The sequence below is a fragment of the Loxodonta africana genome, chromosome 4, assembly GCF_030014295.1.
Source record: "Loxodonta africana isolate mLoxAfr1 chromosome 4, mLoxAfr1.hap2, whole genome shotgun sequence".
Taxonomy (NCBI): domain Eukaryota; kingdom Metazoa; phylum Chordata; class Mammalia; order Proboscidea; family Elephantidae; genus Loxodonta; species Loxodonta africana.
In genome coordinates, this window is record NC_087345.1 from 119,254,799 (window position 1) to 119,274,773 (window position 19,975).

The following is a 19,975-nucleotide window of genomic DNA, read 5'->3' on the forward strand; positions in this document are numbered from 1 at the left end:
AGGCTGTAAATAAATTTTATCCTAAATATCCACTAGAGGGAGCAGGGCAAAAGATAAAATTTCCTAATACGATATTTAGCAATATCTTATGATAAAGTCTGCTTCTTCGGCAGACCAACAATCTAATTTTAAAAATTCTAACACTAAAAATTTCTAGCTTTAATTAAGCAATTTTTAAGACATTAACAAACAAATTGCAAGTAGTTTAAAGCCAGGAAATACTTTGTTCTATCTAAGCATGTGAAACATAAAATAAAAGGAGGTTTACAAAAAACACTGAAGATGAATTTCCTCTGATCACTTCAGGAAGAGAATTTTAAATAGTGAACAACTCTATGGGGCTTAAATCCCATTTTCACAGAAATCAAGGCTATCTACTGATATTAAAGCATAGTTCCCTTGATAAAAAAATGCCTTTAAAATAAACTGAAGTGATGAAAAGTTGTATTTACTCTTTAATTTGAAGAAAAATAGTGTCCTGGTAATAGAACTCATTCTCAATTTGAAGGTAGCACTGACAGTAACAATGGTACTTGCTTTGACCTGATATTTTTATAGTCTTTACTTTTCTGTGTAACCATGCAATTAAGAAACTTTTTGCTCTTAAGTAGTTAATCTATATAAAAATCTACAGCAGAAACTTCTTTATAGGTCTACAGTTTGACTACAAATGGTTCCTTGCTGGATTCGAATTACTCCAGCTTCTATTTTAAGGATAAGGGAATTAACAATTCGAGGAGGTAAATGAACCTGCAACCCAGGTTATACAAAAAAAAAAAAAAAAAAAAAAAGCCTTGAAAACATAATCTTCTATTTAGGCAGTCAGACAATTAGGCAAAGCCACATCCTCTAAGACACTGAAATGGCTACATGATTTCAAATTCTTCTGATGTGCATCTCCCTCTGCAAGAGCAGTAATGGTTTTTCTTTGGGATGCACCTCTCTGAAAATTCAAACTTAAAAGCTATTTCCAATACATATTTTTATGTGTAGCACATAAATAAAAACTGTGATGTGGTAAATAAAGATACCATACTCACTGTTTTGCCTTGGAGGCTCTGGGAACCAACAGGCTGTAAAGTTAGGCTTGCTGGCATTGACCTTCTGTCAGGCACATAGACATGCTAGGAACATAAAGGCACAACATCAATTCTGTGATAAAAAACATCTTTTATATTATGAAATGCCATTTAAAAATTGCTATTAGTGCTTGTGAAAGACAGGTATGGAAATTTCTTGTTTGACTAAACACAGATGCTGATAAACAGAGTAATTCTACAGTCTAGTTTAGCAGTTCTCAAACTTTTTGGTCTTAGGACCCTTTATGTACTTAAAAAAAATTTCAGTGATAAGAGTGGCATTGCTTTACACTTTTGCAGATCTTTTTAGTGTCTGCCGTAACAGAAGACAGGCAGATTCACTTATCTGCTCCTGCATTCGATCTGTTGTGATATGCCCTTTCACAGTTGAAGTATATTAAGAAAATCTACCCTTGTTGATACATGCAGTTGGAAAAGGGAAGAGAGCTTTACTTGGTTTTTTGAATAGTTGTGGATATTCATCTATTATACTACATTAAAGCTCAAAGAGTGGTAGTTTCTAAAAGGTTAGTTGCAATGTGATATCTGAAACTACATCAATGAACTTTTCATACTGTTACATTAACATTCATTATCTATTTGTGCTCTTTATGAATCTTTTACCCATGCTTCATTTTATATCAAACATCCATCATTTGGAAACTACTGGCTTACTGAATTAAACAGATCTTCCGAATGTTGCCCATTTCATACCAATATACTATCTAATGAATCACACTTGTTAATATTACCACCAATCTCACTAGAAAAGTCTTTAAGCACTGGACAGCTGTCAAGCTCACAGTGGCACAGGCAAAATTTCCAAAATTCTAAATTTTGCTTGTAAGTGCAAATGTTGTCATCAGTGATAGATACTGTCAGTCGTTTTCCTTGCAGTGACAGGTTCGTATTTCATTTTGAAAAAAGAAAAAGCGTTTGTCAAATACCCAAGTCTGAATAACCATAGTTTGTCTGTTATTTGTTCTTTCAAGTAAAAGTGGTGCTCCATGAAAAAAAGGAGCTAGTTTAGCTTGCAACCAACATAATCACACATGTGTTTTTTTATGAGAAAACCATTAGTACTTTGGTATGTGACAGAAATGCTTTATACATTTCACATTTCCATTACTCACTCAGAATATTAAGATGATAGTAATCAAGGATCAAGATTCAATAAAATTAGTTTTACTGTTTTGCAATCAATGGCATTAAGGAAAACTGCTATTTTTATTTTTTTACTGAGCGTGTATGGCAGTGAAGTGTAAAACGACCAGTAGAACAATTTGGAGCCACTGCCCTGACTTATGCTATGCTGCTAGTAGTTTTACTCACCATTGCTTCTGGACCATTAGTGTAAATGTAAACCAGCGAAAAAAGCAAATAATAATCTAATTATTATGAAAATGGTTTTGACCCTGCAGACTCCCTGAAAGAGTCTTAGGGAACCTCAGAAACTCCATCGGAGTCTGTGGACCACATTTTGAGAACCACTGGTATAGATCAAGATAGATGACAGGATAGTTTGTAAGAACAAATCTGGCAACGTTGGAGAAGTTTTTTTGGAGGAAGAGGGGTAGACATTTAGTTGACTAAAACTTGACAGAGGGCACAAATTCATCTCACAGCTGATGCCGCAACAGATTTTAAATTCTGGCTAAGAATGTGAAAAACATTCACAATCATGAGACCATGCAATTTAGTCACTTTTAACACATTATTTTAATGTTAGATCGGATTTTTCTTGACTATTGTTACTATTTTTAACAAATGTGATTAGACTTTGGACATACAAATGTTGAACTTTGTTACAATGGAGGTCAAAGGTGGCCTTTTTTCAATGAGATACACTCAAGCTTCCTCCAAAATAAATTCCTGATTGATCTATCAATTTCAAACAAATGATTATTTTTGGAATGATCAACCAGACGCTTTAGGTAATAATGCAACTGAAGGATACAGGCTATCACAAAGCTAAGAAGAAAGGTGTATTTTTAAATGGTTTAATGTCAGAAATTCACTAGGATTAAAAACAAATCATAGAAAAAAACTCTTTTTGACTTTAGGGTAGATATTAGGGAACTCAGCACATACAGGGTGACTGATCAGAACAACAGCTTTAGCATTATGAAAAGTGATCCATACAAAGCACTCTGCAATTCACTCCAAATATTCCACGAAACAATGCTGAAACCAACTTATGGTACAGACTGAAACATGACCTGCGTCTACACCTTAATTTTTGGAAAGTATGTATACCATTAAGCATTATCACTCTAATATCAAGTTTGGCACCTAAGGAAATATATGTCAATATAAATATATTCAGCTAGTTAGAAAATGGGGTTAACACTTTTATCCTTGCAAAGAACAGCATGAGCCTGATACAAGATCGCAGGTATACCAGAAGAGGGCAGGTGTGGAATTTGAAAGTGTGTGCACAGCCAATAAAAATGCATGTGCTCTTAACCTACATGGAGAGCTGATAAGATACGCTATCAAGCAGAGAAGAATGCATAATACATCCTCTCAAAAGAACTGTTTCCGTGCTCCTGAGAGATGAAGCACTGCATTAGGTTTTATAAGTGAGATTTTGACACTGTAGAATATTTTTAAGTTAATTTTTAAAGTAAAAAAGAACTGCCTTGCCCACCTTGGCCTTATTATTGTCTCTCACATTTAAAAGAAAGAGCAGTGCATTAGAAATAAAACACAGCATCCATAAAGTTGTGAGGTAACACACAAAATCAGCACATATCTTACCTTAGGGTGATGAGCTCTGTGTCTGCGGTCTATTGTCACATCTACTCTCTGCGTTGGGGAAGACACCTCTGATCTATATGTACGCTGAGGTGAGTATCCCTGGTAAGCAGCTATTGAACCATGGGAAGGTGATGTGGGAATAGAGTGCATCGTCTGGTCTGAAATATTAACCATGGTTTTAGGACTACTCAGAGTACCGTGTCGAGGGAGAGTGCTCTGTTTATTATAAAACTGACGCTGCTGCCATTCATAGAGCTGCCACATTGTGTCATCTCTCATCGACCTCCGTTTCTCCTCCGCCCCAGGTCCTACTGTCTTGTCATGAGTGGAAGGGGTTACACTGCAGATACTTTCAGGCCTGGTCTTGCTGTTTCTTGGGAGTGTTCTATAACCTTCAGGGTAGCGGGCCACAATCTGGGCTCTGTGGCTTGGCATATTTCTTGGTAATGTCTGGTAAGAAATTACTCTAAAATATAAAAATGGTTGAAATGTAAAAATGAGGGGGACAGCAATTTTCCAGATTCTATATTAAAATGCTCTTCCTTTCCTCTGGTAAGTAAAATTTATATTAGGACTTACTTTTTTAAAGGATTGAAACATTATACAAGGTATAAATTATTAATTAACAGATTTTAATCTTTTTATGAAATTCAATTTCATAGGCTTAATTATATCAGTTACATAAAATAAGAGACTATTAACTCCACAAAACATATAGTTTGGCTTAAAGAAAGAAGAATGTTTTACTATACTTCGTTTCAAAAATCAGAATGTTCAAGATCTAATCTCAAGCCTGTCTTCATATTTTGCTTTTATATAAATAAACTCACAGAATCTCATTTTCACATATCTCACTCAAACAGTTAATTAGGAGGTCTGCATATGGATGGAATACTGAAGTTCTGAGTTCTATCTGTGGAGCCTGAAGATAAACTATCACAGGTGTATATTAACTACTCTGTGGTACCACTTCCCTCAAAAAAGCACATCGACTTATGGGAGGAAGTACGTAAGTATATTTGTGATTTGAAGGAGTAATGTCCGTTGATAACTTTTTCAAACTTGGAAAAAAAAAAAACTGAAGGATAAAAATATTATATAAAGACAAGACACTTAACATGAAAATATTTCAGATATGAAATTGCAAATCTCAGGAATTCTGCAATCTCTCCAGCACAGAAATTAATACTCCACTTAATGAATGGTTTCAACATTTTTTTTGGAGGGGGGCTTTTTAAAGCAATCTAAAAATTCCTTACCTACGTCAAGCATTCAAAATAGAGTTCTTTTAAAATGCCTGTTTTTTGATATGGATACATAATAGCACATTACTAAGCACAGATTATTTCAGTTTCTTAAAATAGAATGAAGTAATTTCAACTCAAAATTTTTCTTTTTAACACTTTAATAAACACACTCTTTTGAGTTTATCAAAACTATCCTTGTGTTAGCCTCATGCTAGGTCAAATACATGATATGAAAATTATTTTAAAAAGTTAATACAAACTTTACATAAGTTATATTTGTGTTTCTACATCAGTTTTAGAGAGTATAGCTACGATTTACAACATAGCCTTTTTTTTTTAACAACAAAAACAAAATCCAGATTAAAAAGAGCAGGATTAAATTACAAGTATTCATTTTATGCTACCATCTCTACTGGAATAAACTTACCCTTCTATCATAATTATGTAAATAGAGATGGCAAAAAATTAATCTGAATAAACTCACTGCACATGTTATCAAAATCTAGCTGACTGACCAACTGAAACGTCTTGGGCTTTTAGTTTTCTCATCTAGTAGACAATTTGATCACTAGTGTATCTTAAAGTTCTAAAATTCCCTGCCTTACTTCGTAATCTAAATATTTCCATTTCCTTTAATCATTCCTCCTAAATAAAAATTCTTTCACCATCCTGGTTGTTCTTCAGATGCAATGTCTCTACGCGAACCAGGTTAGGTCAGAACTGGACAATATACCCTCAGGTGAAACCCATCTAGGCCAACCATCTCATGACTTTGGGGAAAGGAGGGGGAGGAATGTACCTAATATTCTGATGTAACCAGTAGAAAGAGTTCAGTCCCTTGCTGGATTCCCTCCAGGTATATTCCCTCCGCCCCGCCGTCCCACCCCCCTGCTTTTTTTCTGTTCGGTATCCTTCCCTATCCCCACCTTCTTTGTTGACATGAAAGCCAGAAACCGAAACAAGTTCAGAGTTGGCAACACCAAGGCTATCTGCTTAGGAAGAATGTCAGCCAGGGGAAGTTGATTCCAACAAGAGACTTCGTCCTGGCTCTAATGCAATTTACCCTGACATATTTTTTTTTTTTATTGTGGTTTATTTGGTCACTCATAAATTCAGGATACACTATAGAGATCTTAGCAAAAGGCTCTGCTAGGCACTAAACTATATCATAGAAACATTTATGGATCATATAAATAATATTACCTTTGTACCCAGTTTGGAAATATTTAAAAAGAAAAGATTAATAATCATATAAGGGAAGAATATACATTGTCAGAACACTAAAAACAGCCTCTAAATTAATGTTTAAATTCTAGTTCATAAAATGGAATCACACCAAACCCCTCTGTGAGTCTTGGTCACTGAAACATTCATGCTGTGTAACAGAAAACATACAGAATATGAGCTGGTCCTTGTTGTAGAGATGTATGTCAGACTTGAGCTGCCAACCCATCACATGGTTATTAACTGTAAGCTATTTTTCTATTAATGACCACAAAGTTTAAAAGACTCTTCTGCCATTTTTGGAACTTTTAATGGAAAATTAGTTTAAACGGAATGAAACCAATGTTATAATCACTTTATATACAAACTATCGAATGGGAAACAAATTTGCTCTATAAACTTTCACCTAATGCACAATAAAAAAAAAAAAAAGGTTATTATCAGGTAGATTTATTTTTATCCCATATACTTTCTAGCATTTTGAGACCTGGTTTTAAAAAAACTACAATTCCCTTCAGTGGTCTTCCCTAAAGAGATTCAAATTAAGCAAAGTGTGATTTACTTTTAAGTGAAAACTTAAGGAATGAACACTGTAAGCTTCCCCATCAGGTTTAGTGTTCCATTCAGCAGCAGCTGCCTGTCAAACACCATGAAACCCTGTCCCTGCGATTCTGCCATGCAGAACAACGGCTTAAGGCACCAGGCGTCTTAACAGTGCCTGTCACTCACAAAGAAACTTTAAAGCTTTGTCCGCAGATGCACGGATCTACTATTTGACTAAATATTAAACCTCTTTTCTTTCTATCAGAACTTTAATAACAAAAGAGAGCCTTTCATAAAGATTTTTTAATGAATGATTCCATGAATTACAATTATGCTTCATTCTACCAATAAAAAAAAATTACATTATAAAACATACTATATTTTATGAAGTTTATAAATTGGACTCTAGCTATTTCATAAGAACATCTAACTAACTGTATTTATGCAAGCCGGCATCACAGTGAACTCAGAGATGGAGGAAGAACTCAAGAGAAAACCTTAGTTCAAAATAACCTAAGACCAGTCTTCAGAAGCTGCTTGTCTGCGTTCAAAAGAAAAAAGTCACACAAAGCCTACGTGTGTGTTTGGAAACTAACATTTATGCAATTAAAAAAAAAAAAAAGCTAATCTCCAGATATTTGTTGAATCCCTCTAACTATATGCTCTTAAAGTATGATTTTACTTCAGGAACAGTGATTCCACTTTGAAGTGAGATTTAATTTGCTAGGTAGAGATTGAGCACTTCTTCTGGTTTGGATTTTTATCATTTCCCTGAAAGTGATTACTTTAATTAAACCTCCAAACATCCTTTCTTTTCTTTTTTTAAACATCTGGCTTCTTTTCTGAATAATGAAATTTTATTTCTGAAATAGCAAATATTTCTTACAACCATTGCTTGGCAAAATTAGAAAAGTGAATACGGAGGGTAGAGAAGAAGAAAGCGGAGCTGAACAACACAGCACAGGAGGATATTGGAGAGATAACAAAGGACGACACCGAGTGTACCCAGGCTTTTAAGTTGCACTTGTGAAAGACAGCTGAAACTTCAGCTAACAACTGCTGATGGCAGCCATCAGAGTTGAGAAAACTAGAAGCACAATCACATACCTCTAAAGTTTCACTATTAAAATAAATTACTCTTCCTTTAATCAAAACATTATTAACGTCATTGTTTTCTGGTTTTCTACTACTGACAGGTAAGAGTTACAGTAATCCTTTGGTTAATTTTTATGTGTATAGGGGTCCTGTATTCTCATCTATAGGCCTTTCCTCCAATTCCTTTGGCCTTTATTTTTGGTCTCCTCTGTAGCACACAGCCCCCTCCTCCTATTCTTTAAATGCAGATGTTGTTTTAAGTTTTCCCTCAGAATTTTTCTTTTATCTAGCCTCCCTGCTAAATTATTTTAACTATTTTTTACCCTTAGCTTTAATTACTTTTGATGACTCCCCAAACTGTACTTAAGTCCAGATCTCTCTTTGGAGATACAGGGACCTCAACCATTCATTACTTTCTCTCTTCCCAAATCTTCTCTCTGTGGTAAAAGGCATCAGACAACCCTAGCTGTTCAGGTTAAAAAGCAGGGTATCTCTTGATTTCTACCAATCACTCAAAAAAGTCTTGAGTGAGACTGCTTTGCAATCAAAAGCACATCTAAGCTATCAACTAGTCTTGTTCATTATATCTTAAATATACCCCATCCTGTTCCCACTTCAATTACTCTAATAACGTTTGAACTTTTTCTAATTCATTCTCCAGATTCTGTAGCCAGGGTGATCTTCTGAAACACAATTCTGAATGAATCTTTTCTGGCTTATCTCTCCATCTTTCTTTTTCACCCCCGATCACAGATCACAGCAGTTACACCCAAGCCATGCTGGATTTCTGCTGAGTTCCTGCTCTCTATCAACTCTGGTGCTCTGTGTACCTAAGCCAAGATATGCATAAAAAAACAAAAACAAACAAACAAACAAAAAAAACCACTGCCAGATATGAATACCAGCCTTTATATCTCAGCTTGTATCTCACTTCCTACAGAAAGGTTTTCCTGAAACCTTAGATTGTGTTGGTTGTCCCCGACCTATGTTCTTATAGAACCCGGTCCTTTCTTCAATGTATTTATTGTTATGCTACACTGCATTTGTTTATTCAACCATCTCAAGTAGACAACAGACAATAGGCTTAGTAAGAATCTGGAATATATCTTTTCATTATTTTATTTTCTGGCTCTGTGATTAGCATGCAGTAGTTGTACAATAAATATACGAAAGAACAAGAGTATGTATGAATGCATAGGTTTAATATTTAGTCATGTACATTCTGGTTTTAATAAGGCCAAGAAAAAAGACTGGGAACTAGAGAGCAATAAGCTCTCACTGTCTCTACATTACTTGCCTTATGAGATCCCTGTGTTGGACTAAGCTGCAGAAGCTGCTAATAGAAGACAGCCAGAGTGGGGCTGTGGGGATGGTGCAGACAAGTTTTCACGGGCTAATCGTAATTTTGAAGTCCTGGTGGCGTAATGGTTAAAAGCTTGGCTGCTAACCAAAAGGTCAGCAGTTCGAATCCACCAGCTTCCCCTTGGAAACCCTAAAGGGTAGTTCTACTCTGTCCTGCAGGGTTGACTCGATGACAACAGGTTTTTTTTTTTTTTTAAATCATAATTCTAGGAGAAGGTGGTAGTGATGGGGGGTAAGATGGGAAAGCTATAGGGGGTAGGTCTTGCTGCCTCTCTCATTCCAAACAAGCCTAATTTCTACTTACAGCCTAAGTTTTCCCTTGTGCTAAATGAACTCTTGCTATTAGTAAGCTGGGTGACAGAGTAATGGGAGAGAGAGGAAATGTTTACATCTAATCACCATGAACAAAAGATACAGTAATGAAAGCTGTAATATCTAAAACACAATTAAAGCCAATACTTCTAACTGGTAGGTTGAAAACCAATCTTCACCAACGTAGCTTGAAATAAACTTGGGTTCATAAAGCATAATAAGACACTTACCCTCTGGTTTCTTCTTCATGACCCCTCCCTTTCTGGATTTTAATCCACTGCTCCAACTGTTGCATTGAATTGGTTCTCTGTATGACTCGATCAGCATCTGTGTGTACAGGTCCTGTATTTGGGTGGCTTCCACCTCTAACATCTGCCAGGCTAATATTGGCTGTTTTGTTCTCTGAGCTATTCACATTGCCTGGCCGGTAGTGTCCAGTCTGAGCTGGGCACGCTGACCCGCTATCATATTCAGACGGCAGAGAATTCAATTTTACACTATTAATTTTTGTTAAAGGTCTATCTTGGCCATCCTTCTGAAATCCATACTTTTCAGCTTCTAATGCCTTTTTTTCTTCAATTTTGCTTATTTCTTTGTTTCTGTGGTTGTTTTGGACCTCTGGTTTAATTAGCACTCTATGGTTGGGAATATTATTCATTTCTTTAGTTGGTACATTTTCAGATGTAACCTTGTCCACTCTGAAATCAGAAAAGAAAATCATAGTAAATCATATGAAAAAAAATGCCATGATAATTCTGAGTTTCAATCTAGAAAATAAATGAAATTACCTTTGAATTTAAGGGGGGAAAAAAAAACAAACTGAGACGCTCACGGAGATAAATATGCACAAATCCCCAATGCTGTGGTATTAAAATTTAAGCCAAATGCCAGAATGTATAAATAGAAAAGAGAAAAAGAAAACACAAAACATGTACAGGACGAAATACTTGAAGGATAAAACGTGATGTATGCTTCCACCATAAACCTGGGAATAAAGCAAATAAGATGGCCCTTTGACAGTTAAACCATAAAATCCACATTTGCAGGAGAGTAGTCATCATGAGACAAATATGAGTCTGGTCTGTGGAAACGGCTTCACCATGAAATTATAGTCTGATGCTATCAAAGATCTGAACCATATGACTAACTAGCTTAACTCTTTAGGTGTGTATTCAAGAGGCAGCTGAGAGTGTTAAGAGCTCTCAGTGCCAGACAGTCTATGTTCAGATCGCAGGTCTCCCTCTTAATAGCTGTGTCTTTGGGCAAGGTACAGAAATGTACATTGCCTTAATTTCCTCTTTGGTAAATTGGGGATAATTATGGCACCAACGTCAGAGGGTTGTTGTGAGCTCAGATGAATTCATCAGTGGCCACACAGACCTTGTTACCATCATTCATCATTACTTCATCAAGCAACCTTTGGATTTGAATCTGGCATCCCATGTACATCTGCCCACTGGAAGAATGTGCTAGATAGAAGTGTATGTCTGGACCACTTGACGGTTTTATTGCTCACTGTACATCACCATTCCAGTTGCTATATCTAGGTCTTTTTGATGAGAATCAGCTTTCCTAAACCAGGCCACGACAAGACCAAGCTGAATATCTGATCTTAACTTGTTCAGAACTTATGAAGACCATGTCGCTTTGGGAGGCCTCTCCACATCTGAATACACAATAATGCTTCTACCAGATCCTAAGTACGGTACTGGAGCCAACTTTAGTGATGTATGTACAACACATACGTGTGTGCACGCTAGTGTGGAATATGATCAGTGAGGAAAAGATGAGAAGAAATATGATTATTTTTCTTGGAGTAGAAGGTAAAGACTATCCAATGAGCCAGTATTTTTCATTTCCAAATAAGACTAGAGAAGAAATAGAAATAAGAATAAACTGTAGCAAGAATGATTTAGGTTAGATATAAACCACAGCTTCCAGATTAGAAGCAATATTTGACACTGAGAAAGTTTACTGAGATAGGTTGAGGAGCTTCTTTTTCTTGAAAGATAAAATTAGTTAATGCCTGCTTCCTTGATGATATTCTTCTGTGGTAGTACCTGAAATGTTTGGTCACATGCATTCCCGCAAATCCTTATCTCCTTTGGATAGTACCTTAACTAGGAATCTGGACTAAAGATTTCAAATCAAATGCTTCCACTCTAATGAGGTATCTACTTTATGAACCACTATCTAAGCAATAATTTGTTCTTCAAGCATATGCTGGGATTTAAATTTAACCTGTCAGTTTATGCCAATTTTCTGACACACCGATAATCTGGCTACCACAAATGTTGTGGGGAAGAATTGAGATGCCCTTAAACAGGAGGGGAAAAAACTATTTGCTGACCTTGGTGCTGTGGCAGGAATAATGATATCTTAAAAATTATACTGTAGAGCTTATAAAAGTCATTGAAAATTTACTCTGAAAGCAAATTTATCCCTTTCCTAAATATGGGAAGGGGAGGTTAGAGTAGCAATGCCTTTTTTTCCCTTGATTTTTCCAAGGATTTATCATTTAAGAGATATAAAGTAAAAAGACACATATGCTGACTTTTCTCTGAATGTAAGAAAATTCATTCAGAAATTATGCTAAACCCGTTGTTGAGTTGATTCTGACTCATAGCGACCCTACAGGACAGAGTAGAACTGTCCTATAAGGTTTCCAAGGAGTGGATGGTGAATTCGAACTGCTGACCTCTTGGTTAGCAGCTGTAACTCTTAACCACTGCACTATCAGGGTTCCAGAAATTACGCTACTGTAATATAAATAAGGTAAAGCTTGTGATCTAATTTTAAAAAGAGACATTTTAAAATTATTGCAATAAGTATACTGAAATACCAGAAAATTAAAATAGTGATGCTGCGAACAGAAATTATCCAGAGAAGGTATACTATGATTAAATTTCTTTTATGCCATCAATGATATCCATAGTAAGGGACTTTGATATTGCACCTCATAGATGAAATATTTTACGAATTTAGAAGAAATGAACTATCAAATAAAAAGCTAGATGCTTTATCTTCTAGATGATATACCTTATTAAACATTTGTAAGTATTCTAACCATACAGGGAAGAGAAGCTATAGCCTTAAAACTAAACAAACTCCCCTATCACTTATGAAATATTACAATAATTAGGTGCCTTTGATTTGAATGACTAAAAACTAATACCCAGTGCCGTCGAGTCGATTTCGACTCATAGCGGGGCAGGGTAAAAACGCCAATGGCTAGGAGTGGAATAAATGACATAGTTTCTATAGGAAAACAGTGCCTGACACAAGGCAGGGGACAATCAATAATTACTGGCTAACAAAGCAAATTACATCAACATAATTGGCTGAAAATTGATATGAGCATATAATCAACCTAGCAGGCTGCCAGGAGTCTAACGCAAAATTTGACTATCATCTTTCTCACTCCAAATTATGGATACTAGTTTTCAGAATGCTAAGTGGAAATAAGTTGAAAAACCTGAGGAAAGTACAACATACAATAGTAAGAATTTCAGGAAATCAAATATTTTAGTTACCACACTGACTTCTGTGTTCTTAACAATTCCTAAAAAATCTGTTCTGAAGTTGAAACTATCCAGGATTTTCAATTAATTCTTTTTAATCTACGTATTTTCTCCAGTTATCAGTGATAATTACCTCACCTTTAAATTCATTCAGGCAATTTTTACATATGAGTTCCAAAAGTAGATTTGCCTTCTATTAGCTCTCAATCTAGAACAAGCATATGATTGGGTGGCTTTTTAAAAATAAGCGTCCTAGAGTTCAATCCTGGGTCTTCTCTTCTTTTGTCTGCCTGCTTTTCTCCAACTTTAATTACAGTGAGAGGTTAAGTTGATTTGGACTCAGTATTTAACAAAATAAGCCTAATATATACAGGAGCCCTGGTGGGACAATGGTTAAGCACTCAGCTGGCTAACTGAAAGTCTGCGGTTCGAGCCCACGAGCCACTGAGTGGGAGAAAAGACTTGGTGATCTGCTCCTAAAAAGATTACAGCTTAGGACATCCTATGGGGTAGTTCTACTTTGGCATACAGGTCGCTAAGAGCTGGAATCAGCTCAACGGCATACAACAATATACTTATATAGCATCAACTTGAGTCCTTCAATCCACAAACTAAAAGACTTTTTTAAAAAAGTATGTTACTCAGGTTCTATTTATGTAGTTTTAGAAACAATTTTTTTATAAGTTCTTAATATAATACTGTAATAATTCATATGTTTAAGCAGAGAAAGACATCACACTTAGAAAATTTTAACAGTACTTAACTATATTGTCAAGGAATCTGAGTATCGGAGTTTCAAAGGCAAGAAAATATCAAGAATTATACACCCTCAGAAATAATTGAAATGCTTGATGAACTATTTTCTGAAAGCATTCATCATAAAAACAATCAAATGACTAGAAAATGTTGAAGAAAATTTATGATTGCAATTTGTTAAACTTTGAAAACAGATAACCTAATACAAAAATACGAATTACGCTTCACGAAAAATTCTTTTCTAAGATGTAGGATCTTAAAAAGCACTGTCTTAACTGATAAAAATTTGTGGTTTCAGATAACAATTAAAAATGTACTTACCTGAAATTAAAGGTAATTCTGTAAGAAGAAAGAACATTCGGTTTGAATGTTAGAATTCTAGATTCATCCCAGTACACAGATAGGTGAAAATGAGTAAAGGTGGAAAAAAAAACGCAGGTGTACCTAAAACTACTAAAGGTATATTAATTTAACATAGAACAAGACTTTTCTGAGGAATAAGTTATTTCATATCATGACTATTAAAATGATAGGTACTATGAGAATGACATAAACTTGCAGGGAATGGAGTAAAACATAAGTGGAGATCACCATTCTTTTCCCTACAAGCCTTTACCTTCTCACAGGCTCTGTCTGCACGAGAGCAGCATCTAACATGGCCTTCATCCACAATTCCATTTCCTTTCCTGTATCAGTGCAGAAATAATAGGTCCGCATGTTTGGATGGGCTGCCTGATTGAAAATGACACCATCATTTTAAACGAAAATAGGGAATTTCTGTAAAAGAAAAAGAAAAAAGTTAAGTGGTTTTCTTACATATATCATTACTATCAAATTTTAAAGAAAGTAGACTTCGTACACAGATTCAGAAATGACTTTAGAAAAATATAAAACAATCCTGAAAAAGACATAAGTAATATTTTTTTCTCCTAATTTTATCCTTTTTTAGTTATGTCTACTCTAAAGTGTAAAAAAAAGAAAATTGTGTGTGGCGAGGGAAGGAGGTAAGAAATGAAGCACCGAGTGGCAACTGTTACATGTTCACATCCCTAGCAATTTTCATTTACTGCAATTCACATCTCTTTGTTCGAGAACAGTGTTCCACAGCAATCAGCAAGAGAACTGAAATGCACGTGTCATAACATTTCCCCCTCGTGTTAGCAATTCCTTAGTACTTAAAGGTGCTGCTATGAAATATTTTGTCTGTACAGCTATTTTGTGAGGAAAACATACAGCTATACATATACAAGACTTAGAAATGATCCAAAGTGGTATTCACTTTTAGCTTTTCCTTTCAAGCTTCAGGGTTAGACTGTAAACATTTTGGCTTCAAGATGAAAAAGGACTAATTACTGGTAAGTAGTTAAGTCATTTTGATGTTTTTTCTTTATGGTAGTTCGTTCTACCTCTAGACCAGAGAAAACAGAAAGGAGACAAAATAAAGAAGATGCTGAAGAGAAGCTGCTACACAAAGTGTAAGCACCGAATGCCCATCTTCACCCTGCTCTGACATGGCAATGATGGGCACACGTCTAGAGGCCTCTCTTGGCAGCGGCAGTGACTGTGTCAAAGAAGAAAAAAAGGCTGATGTGGGGAATTCCATGGGACAAGCATTCTTAATTTTCATTTTAAAATGCCTGTGACAATTTCCTAGCAGACACTCAAAGGCAAGGAAAAACAACCAAAGTTCATTTCAGCACATTATGAGGTAAGAGCAGTAAATACGTAGTTAATCTGCTAAACACAAAAAGGGAAGAGGAATAAACCTGGAACCACACACTTTACTCTTGAGATCTTACCTACGATGTCAAAAGAGCTGCTTCAAATTCCTTTTAGAAAGAAATCAGGGTATAATTCAATAAACACAGTGATCAAAATAACTATCAACAACTGTCTAAGAATTTTCTACTTACCATTTTGATAATCAGTAGTGTTAATGTCAACAGACTTGAGAAGTAAAAGTGGCTCATAAATTCAGAGGAAACGAAACCACGGAGGAGAGAATTTGAAACAAAAATTACTGTTCTTGTCATAAAATAAAATGAAAATTAAACTAAATAATTACAGAGAAAATATTCTTAACACACATGATCACTTTAATTACTACTTTATAAAAATTCTAGTGTGTGATATCACTGCATGTTACCCTTATTTCCTCTCTTTTCCTTAAAATGAAATTTCTACATTAGACCCTTTAAAAAAAACCTTTAGAGTTCCTAATTTAACACTGACTTAAAAAAAAAAAAAAAAAAAAGGTGGCCTCTAATTTTATTTTAGCCATAATCATAAAGCAAAGAATGCAGCATGGTATTTGAAAACAAAAAATAACCAGCTTAACATTAAAGCGGCCTCTGACTTAGAGTTGTTCCACAAGCCAACAATACCACAGAGATGAGTGCGCAGTTAGTCAAGAAAGGGGGTCTTGGGTCTGCGTGGATTTAATAACAGCAGATTTAAGCTCTGACTTTCAATATTCTCTGAAAAGTACCTCACGATAATGATGTGCTTAGACTCAAGAACATCTTTCCAATTATTCTGACTCACAGCGACCCTTACGACAGAGCAGAATTGCCCCATAGGGGTTCCAAGGCTGTAAATCTTTATGGACGCAGACTGCCACATCTTTCTCCCACAGAGCAACTGGTGGGTTTGAGCCACTGACCTTCTGGTTAGTAGTTGAGTATTTAACCACTGCACCACCAGGGCTCCATCACCAGGATATTCACAGCTATAATTCAATTATTAGCATTTTGACATATTTGCTTTTCTATATATGTGAGATATATATATATATATAACCCCCCTAAACCATTTAGAAATACAGACATGAAGACACTTGACCCCTACATATTTCAGCATGTGCTTCCTAATTAAAGAGAGATTCTCCTGCATAAGCATAACACCATTAATACTTAATATAAACACTTCTATAACTGAAATCTCTCTCTCTAATAATCTATGGATCCATATCAATTTTAATCAATGCAAGCATCAAATAGATGATAAAAAAGCATGGCTACTTCCTTACCTTAAAAGCATATTTGCGATTAATGTGATCCTCAGTAGTAAGCATAGCTATCTGAAAGCTAGGCAATAGTATGCTTCCCAGGATACCCTCTTCTTTTTCATCTAAGAGATAATTTAACCTCTGATTAGAATTTTAAATGTTTTCACGAAGCAGAATAAATTTTCTCAGAATTTACTTAGACTGAATCATGAGGATCAGGAATAAAATGAATTACATACAAGTATTGATACTATGCAGGTCTTTATAAGGTTTTAAGTGAAAATATCAAATAGCAGAAGTCTTTTACTTTAAATGAGCTCCCCAATCTTAAGCGAACTGGATATTGTTTCCACAAGTTGAAAAATGTCATTTAGACATAAAACAGCACACATTTGTTTGGCATACACACTGCATTCTACAAAGCTGTTTCACGTGTGATCCCTGAAAATATTTTAGCACTTAAATAATAACAAAGAAATGTTAAAACAAAATTATTCCATCATACTTCTGGTAGGAGTTAAGTGTACAACATCCTAAACCCAGACAAACGCATGGCTTCCTCGCCATATCCTTCAGTCTTTGCTCAAATATCTTATCAGTGAAATTTTCCCTAATGATGCTACTGAAAATCATCTTCCTATCCTAACTCCTCCCAGGATCTTCTATTCTCCTTCTGGGAACTCCCCTTTGCTATGAAAATTATATGCTTTTTAAAACATATAACTTTGGAGGTTTGCTTTTATCAGTCATTCTGATACATAACAAAATTGTGGGAATAAATTTTAAGCCTACAAAGCAAACACATACAACATACCTAAGAAAATGACAAAACATTAATCTTCGCACAGCATAGATTCACATTAACTTACTGCTTGGTGGCAGAGATGTTTATGAAATTTGAAACATATTTCATTTTTATATACCCACAAGACAAGTTAATAAAGGTGTACATCAGCCTGATGCACTCACCAATGAGAAAAACCATAAATGGGAAATAACTCTTTATTATGCTTGCCATGTTTGATTAATTTTTTTTATCATAAACTTAACAAGGGATTTTCCCATCCTTCATTTCTAGAGTACAGGCAAACCTCACTTTATCGTGCTCTTCTTTATTGCGCTTCATAGATATTGCATTTTTTACAAACGGAAGATCTGCGGCAATCCTGCATCAAGCAAGTCTATTGGTGCCATTCTTTCAAAAACATGTGCTCACTTTGTGTCTCGGTGTCACATTTTGGTAATTTACACAATATTGCAAACTTTTTCATTATTATATGTTATGGTTATCTGTAATCAGTGATCTTTGATGTTACTATTGTAATTGTTTTGGGGCACCACAAACTGCACCCATATAACATGGTGAACTTAATAGATAAATGCTGTATGTGTTCTTACTGCTCCACCGACTGGCTGTTACCCCAACACTCTCCCTGTCCTTGAGCCTCTCTATCCCCTGAGATACGACAATATTGAAATTCGGCCAATTAATAACCCTGCAATGACCTGTATTATTTTCCACATCTGTAAAACATGGACCCCAAAAAACGGAATCTGTTGGTGTTGAGTCGATTCCTCACAGCGACCCTACAGGACAGAGTAGAACTGCCCCACAGGGTTTCCAAGGAGTGGCTGGTGGATTTGAACTGCTGACCTTTAGGTTAGCAGTCAAGCTCTTAACCTCTGTGCAAAACATGGATCAATCTGGCAAAAAACCAGCATCATCATTATACTAGATGTTCTGAGAGATACAGAACAAATGAAAGGATGGCCACTGTTCTCTGAATGTAAGAGAAGAAGACATACAAATGGGGGCAAAAATTTTTGGTATAGAGAACAGCGATTAACAGGACATGAACTACATATAATTACAGTTGAATAAATAACTAGTAGGCTGGAATATTATTACTAATGATATTAGTACAGGCTCTGGAGTCAGAGTGCCTCGGTTCAAATCCTGGCTCTGTCATTTGCCAGTTATAAGACATCCGGCAAGCTATTCCACCTCTTTGTCCTTCAGTTTCATCTTCAAATAGGCATAATACAATTTCCTACCCTGCCAGGTGGCTCTGAGATTTGAATAAAATAGGTAATCTATGCTAAGTGCTCAGCGCAGTGCCCAACATGGAGTAAATGCTCAATAAATGGCAAGCTATTTTTTTTTATTATGATCATCTCACTAAAATCTGATAGCTGTGAACTACTGTTTTTATTTTAGACATTTCCTCATGATAAAATAGTGAAAATATATTAATAGAATACACTTCTTTCTAACGATAGTTTGCTCTATATTTTCTTTTTTTTTCACATTCTTTTTGTCTTGAGAACTGTACTAAAAATAATAAATAACATTGAATGTAAAATGCAGGTAGTTGATAATAACATAGGCTCTCATATTCAATACGGCTTCTGAGGTCACCTTTACTTTTTTCCAATTAGGTTCTATTGTAACAAAAGGGACAAGCAGCTCCCTTCCATGAGCAACACCACCACCGGCAAATAACAGAAATTTCAATGTTTTTTTTTTTTACAAAACAGCATTAAGTACTTTTTATATTAGAAATCAAAAAAATTAGAAACAGTAAGCATTTTCTTGTTCTCATTTAAAGATCTAAATAGCCTATAAACAGACTGGAAAAGAGAAAAGTATAAATTATCAGCTTAGGGATAATGTCTGAGTTCCAACTCCTGACATTCTGAAAGAGTGGGAACATTGTAGTGTAAGCTTGGCACCTAACTAAAGATAATACCACAACTGCAGCAGGGCCAACATCTTTATGGCAAAATGAAATTTTATAGGGTTGGCAAATTCCGACCCAGTAGTCAGAACCACAATTTGCAGGGGAGAAAATTTCTCAACCACAATTTGTAGGGAAAAGAAACAGATGAATACAATTCTACTAATTCCGAAATTTAGAGGTTAATATGCCTTATACTGCTTTGATAATCACAAATCTTTGCCACAATTTTTTTTGTGAGTGTTATCACAAAGTAAATTTAAAAACTAGCAATCAGTTCTAAAACGTTGTCACATCTTGTGATACACTTTTTTAGAAAAGTCATAAATTA

At 35.3% G+C, this 19,975-nt stretch overlaps 1 protein-coding gene across 23 annotated transcripts in view; it reads right to left on the reverse strand.

The window, feature by feature from the left end:
* The window catches only part of PLEKHA5 (pleckstrin homology domain containing A5), a 258,711-nt gene that overhangs the window by 66,778 nt on the left and 171,958 nt on the right, over positions 1–19,975 (reverse strand). For all 23 annotated transcript variants that reach the window (XM_064284534.1, XM_064284509.1, XM_064284508.1 and 20 more), the window contains 5 exons: positions 16,928–17,028; positions 14,516–14,631; positions 9,853–10,320; positions 3,840–4,305; positions 1,041–1,124 (listed from right to left, as the gene is read on the reverse strand). In XM_064284534.1, coding sequence (XP_064140604.1) covers positions 1,041–1,124; positions 3,840–4,305; positions 9,853–10,320; positions 14,516–14,631; positions 16,928–17,028 — 1,235 coding nt within the window. The remainder of the gene's footprint in view (positions 1–1,040; positions 1,125–3,839; positions 4,306–9,852; positions 10,321–14,515; positions 14,632–16,927; positions 17,029–19,975) is intronic.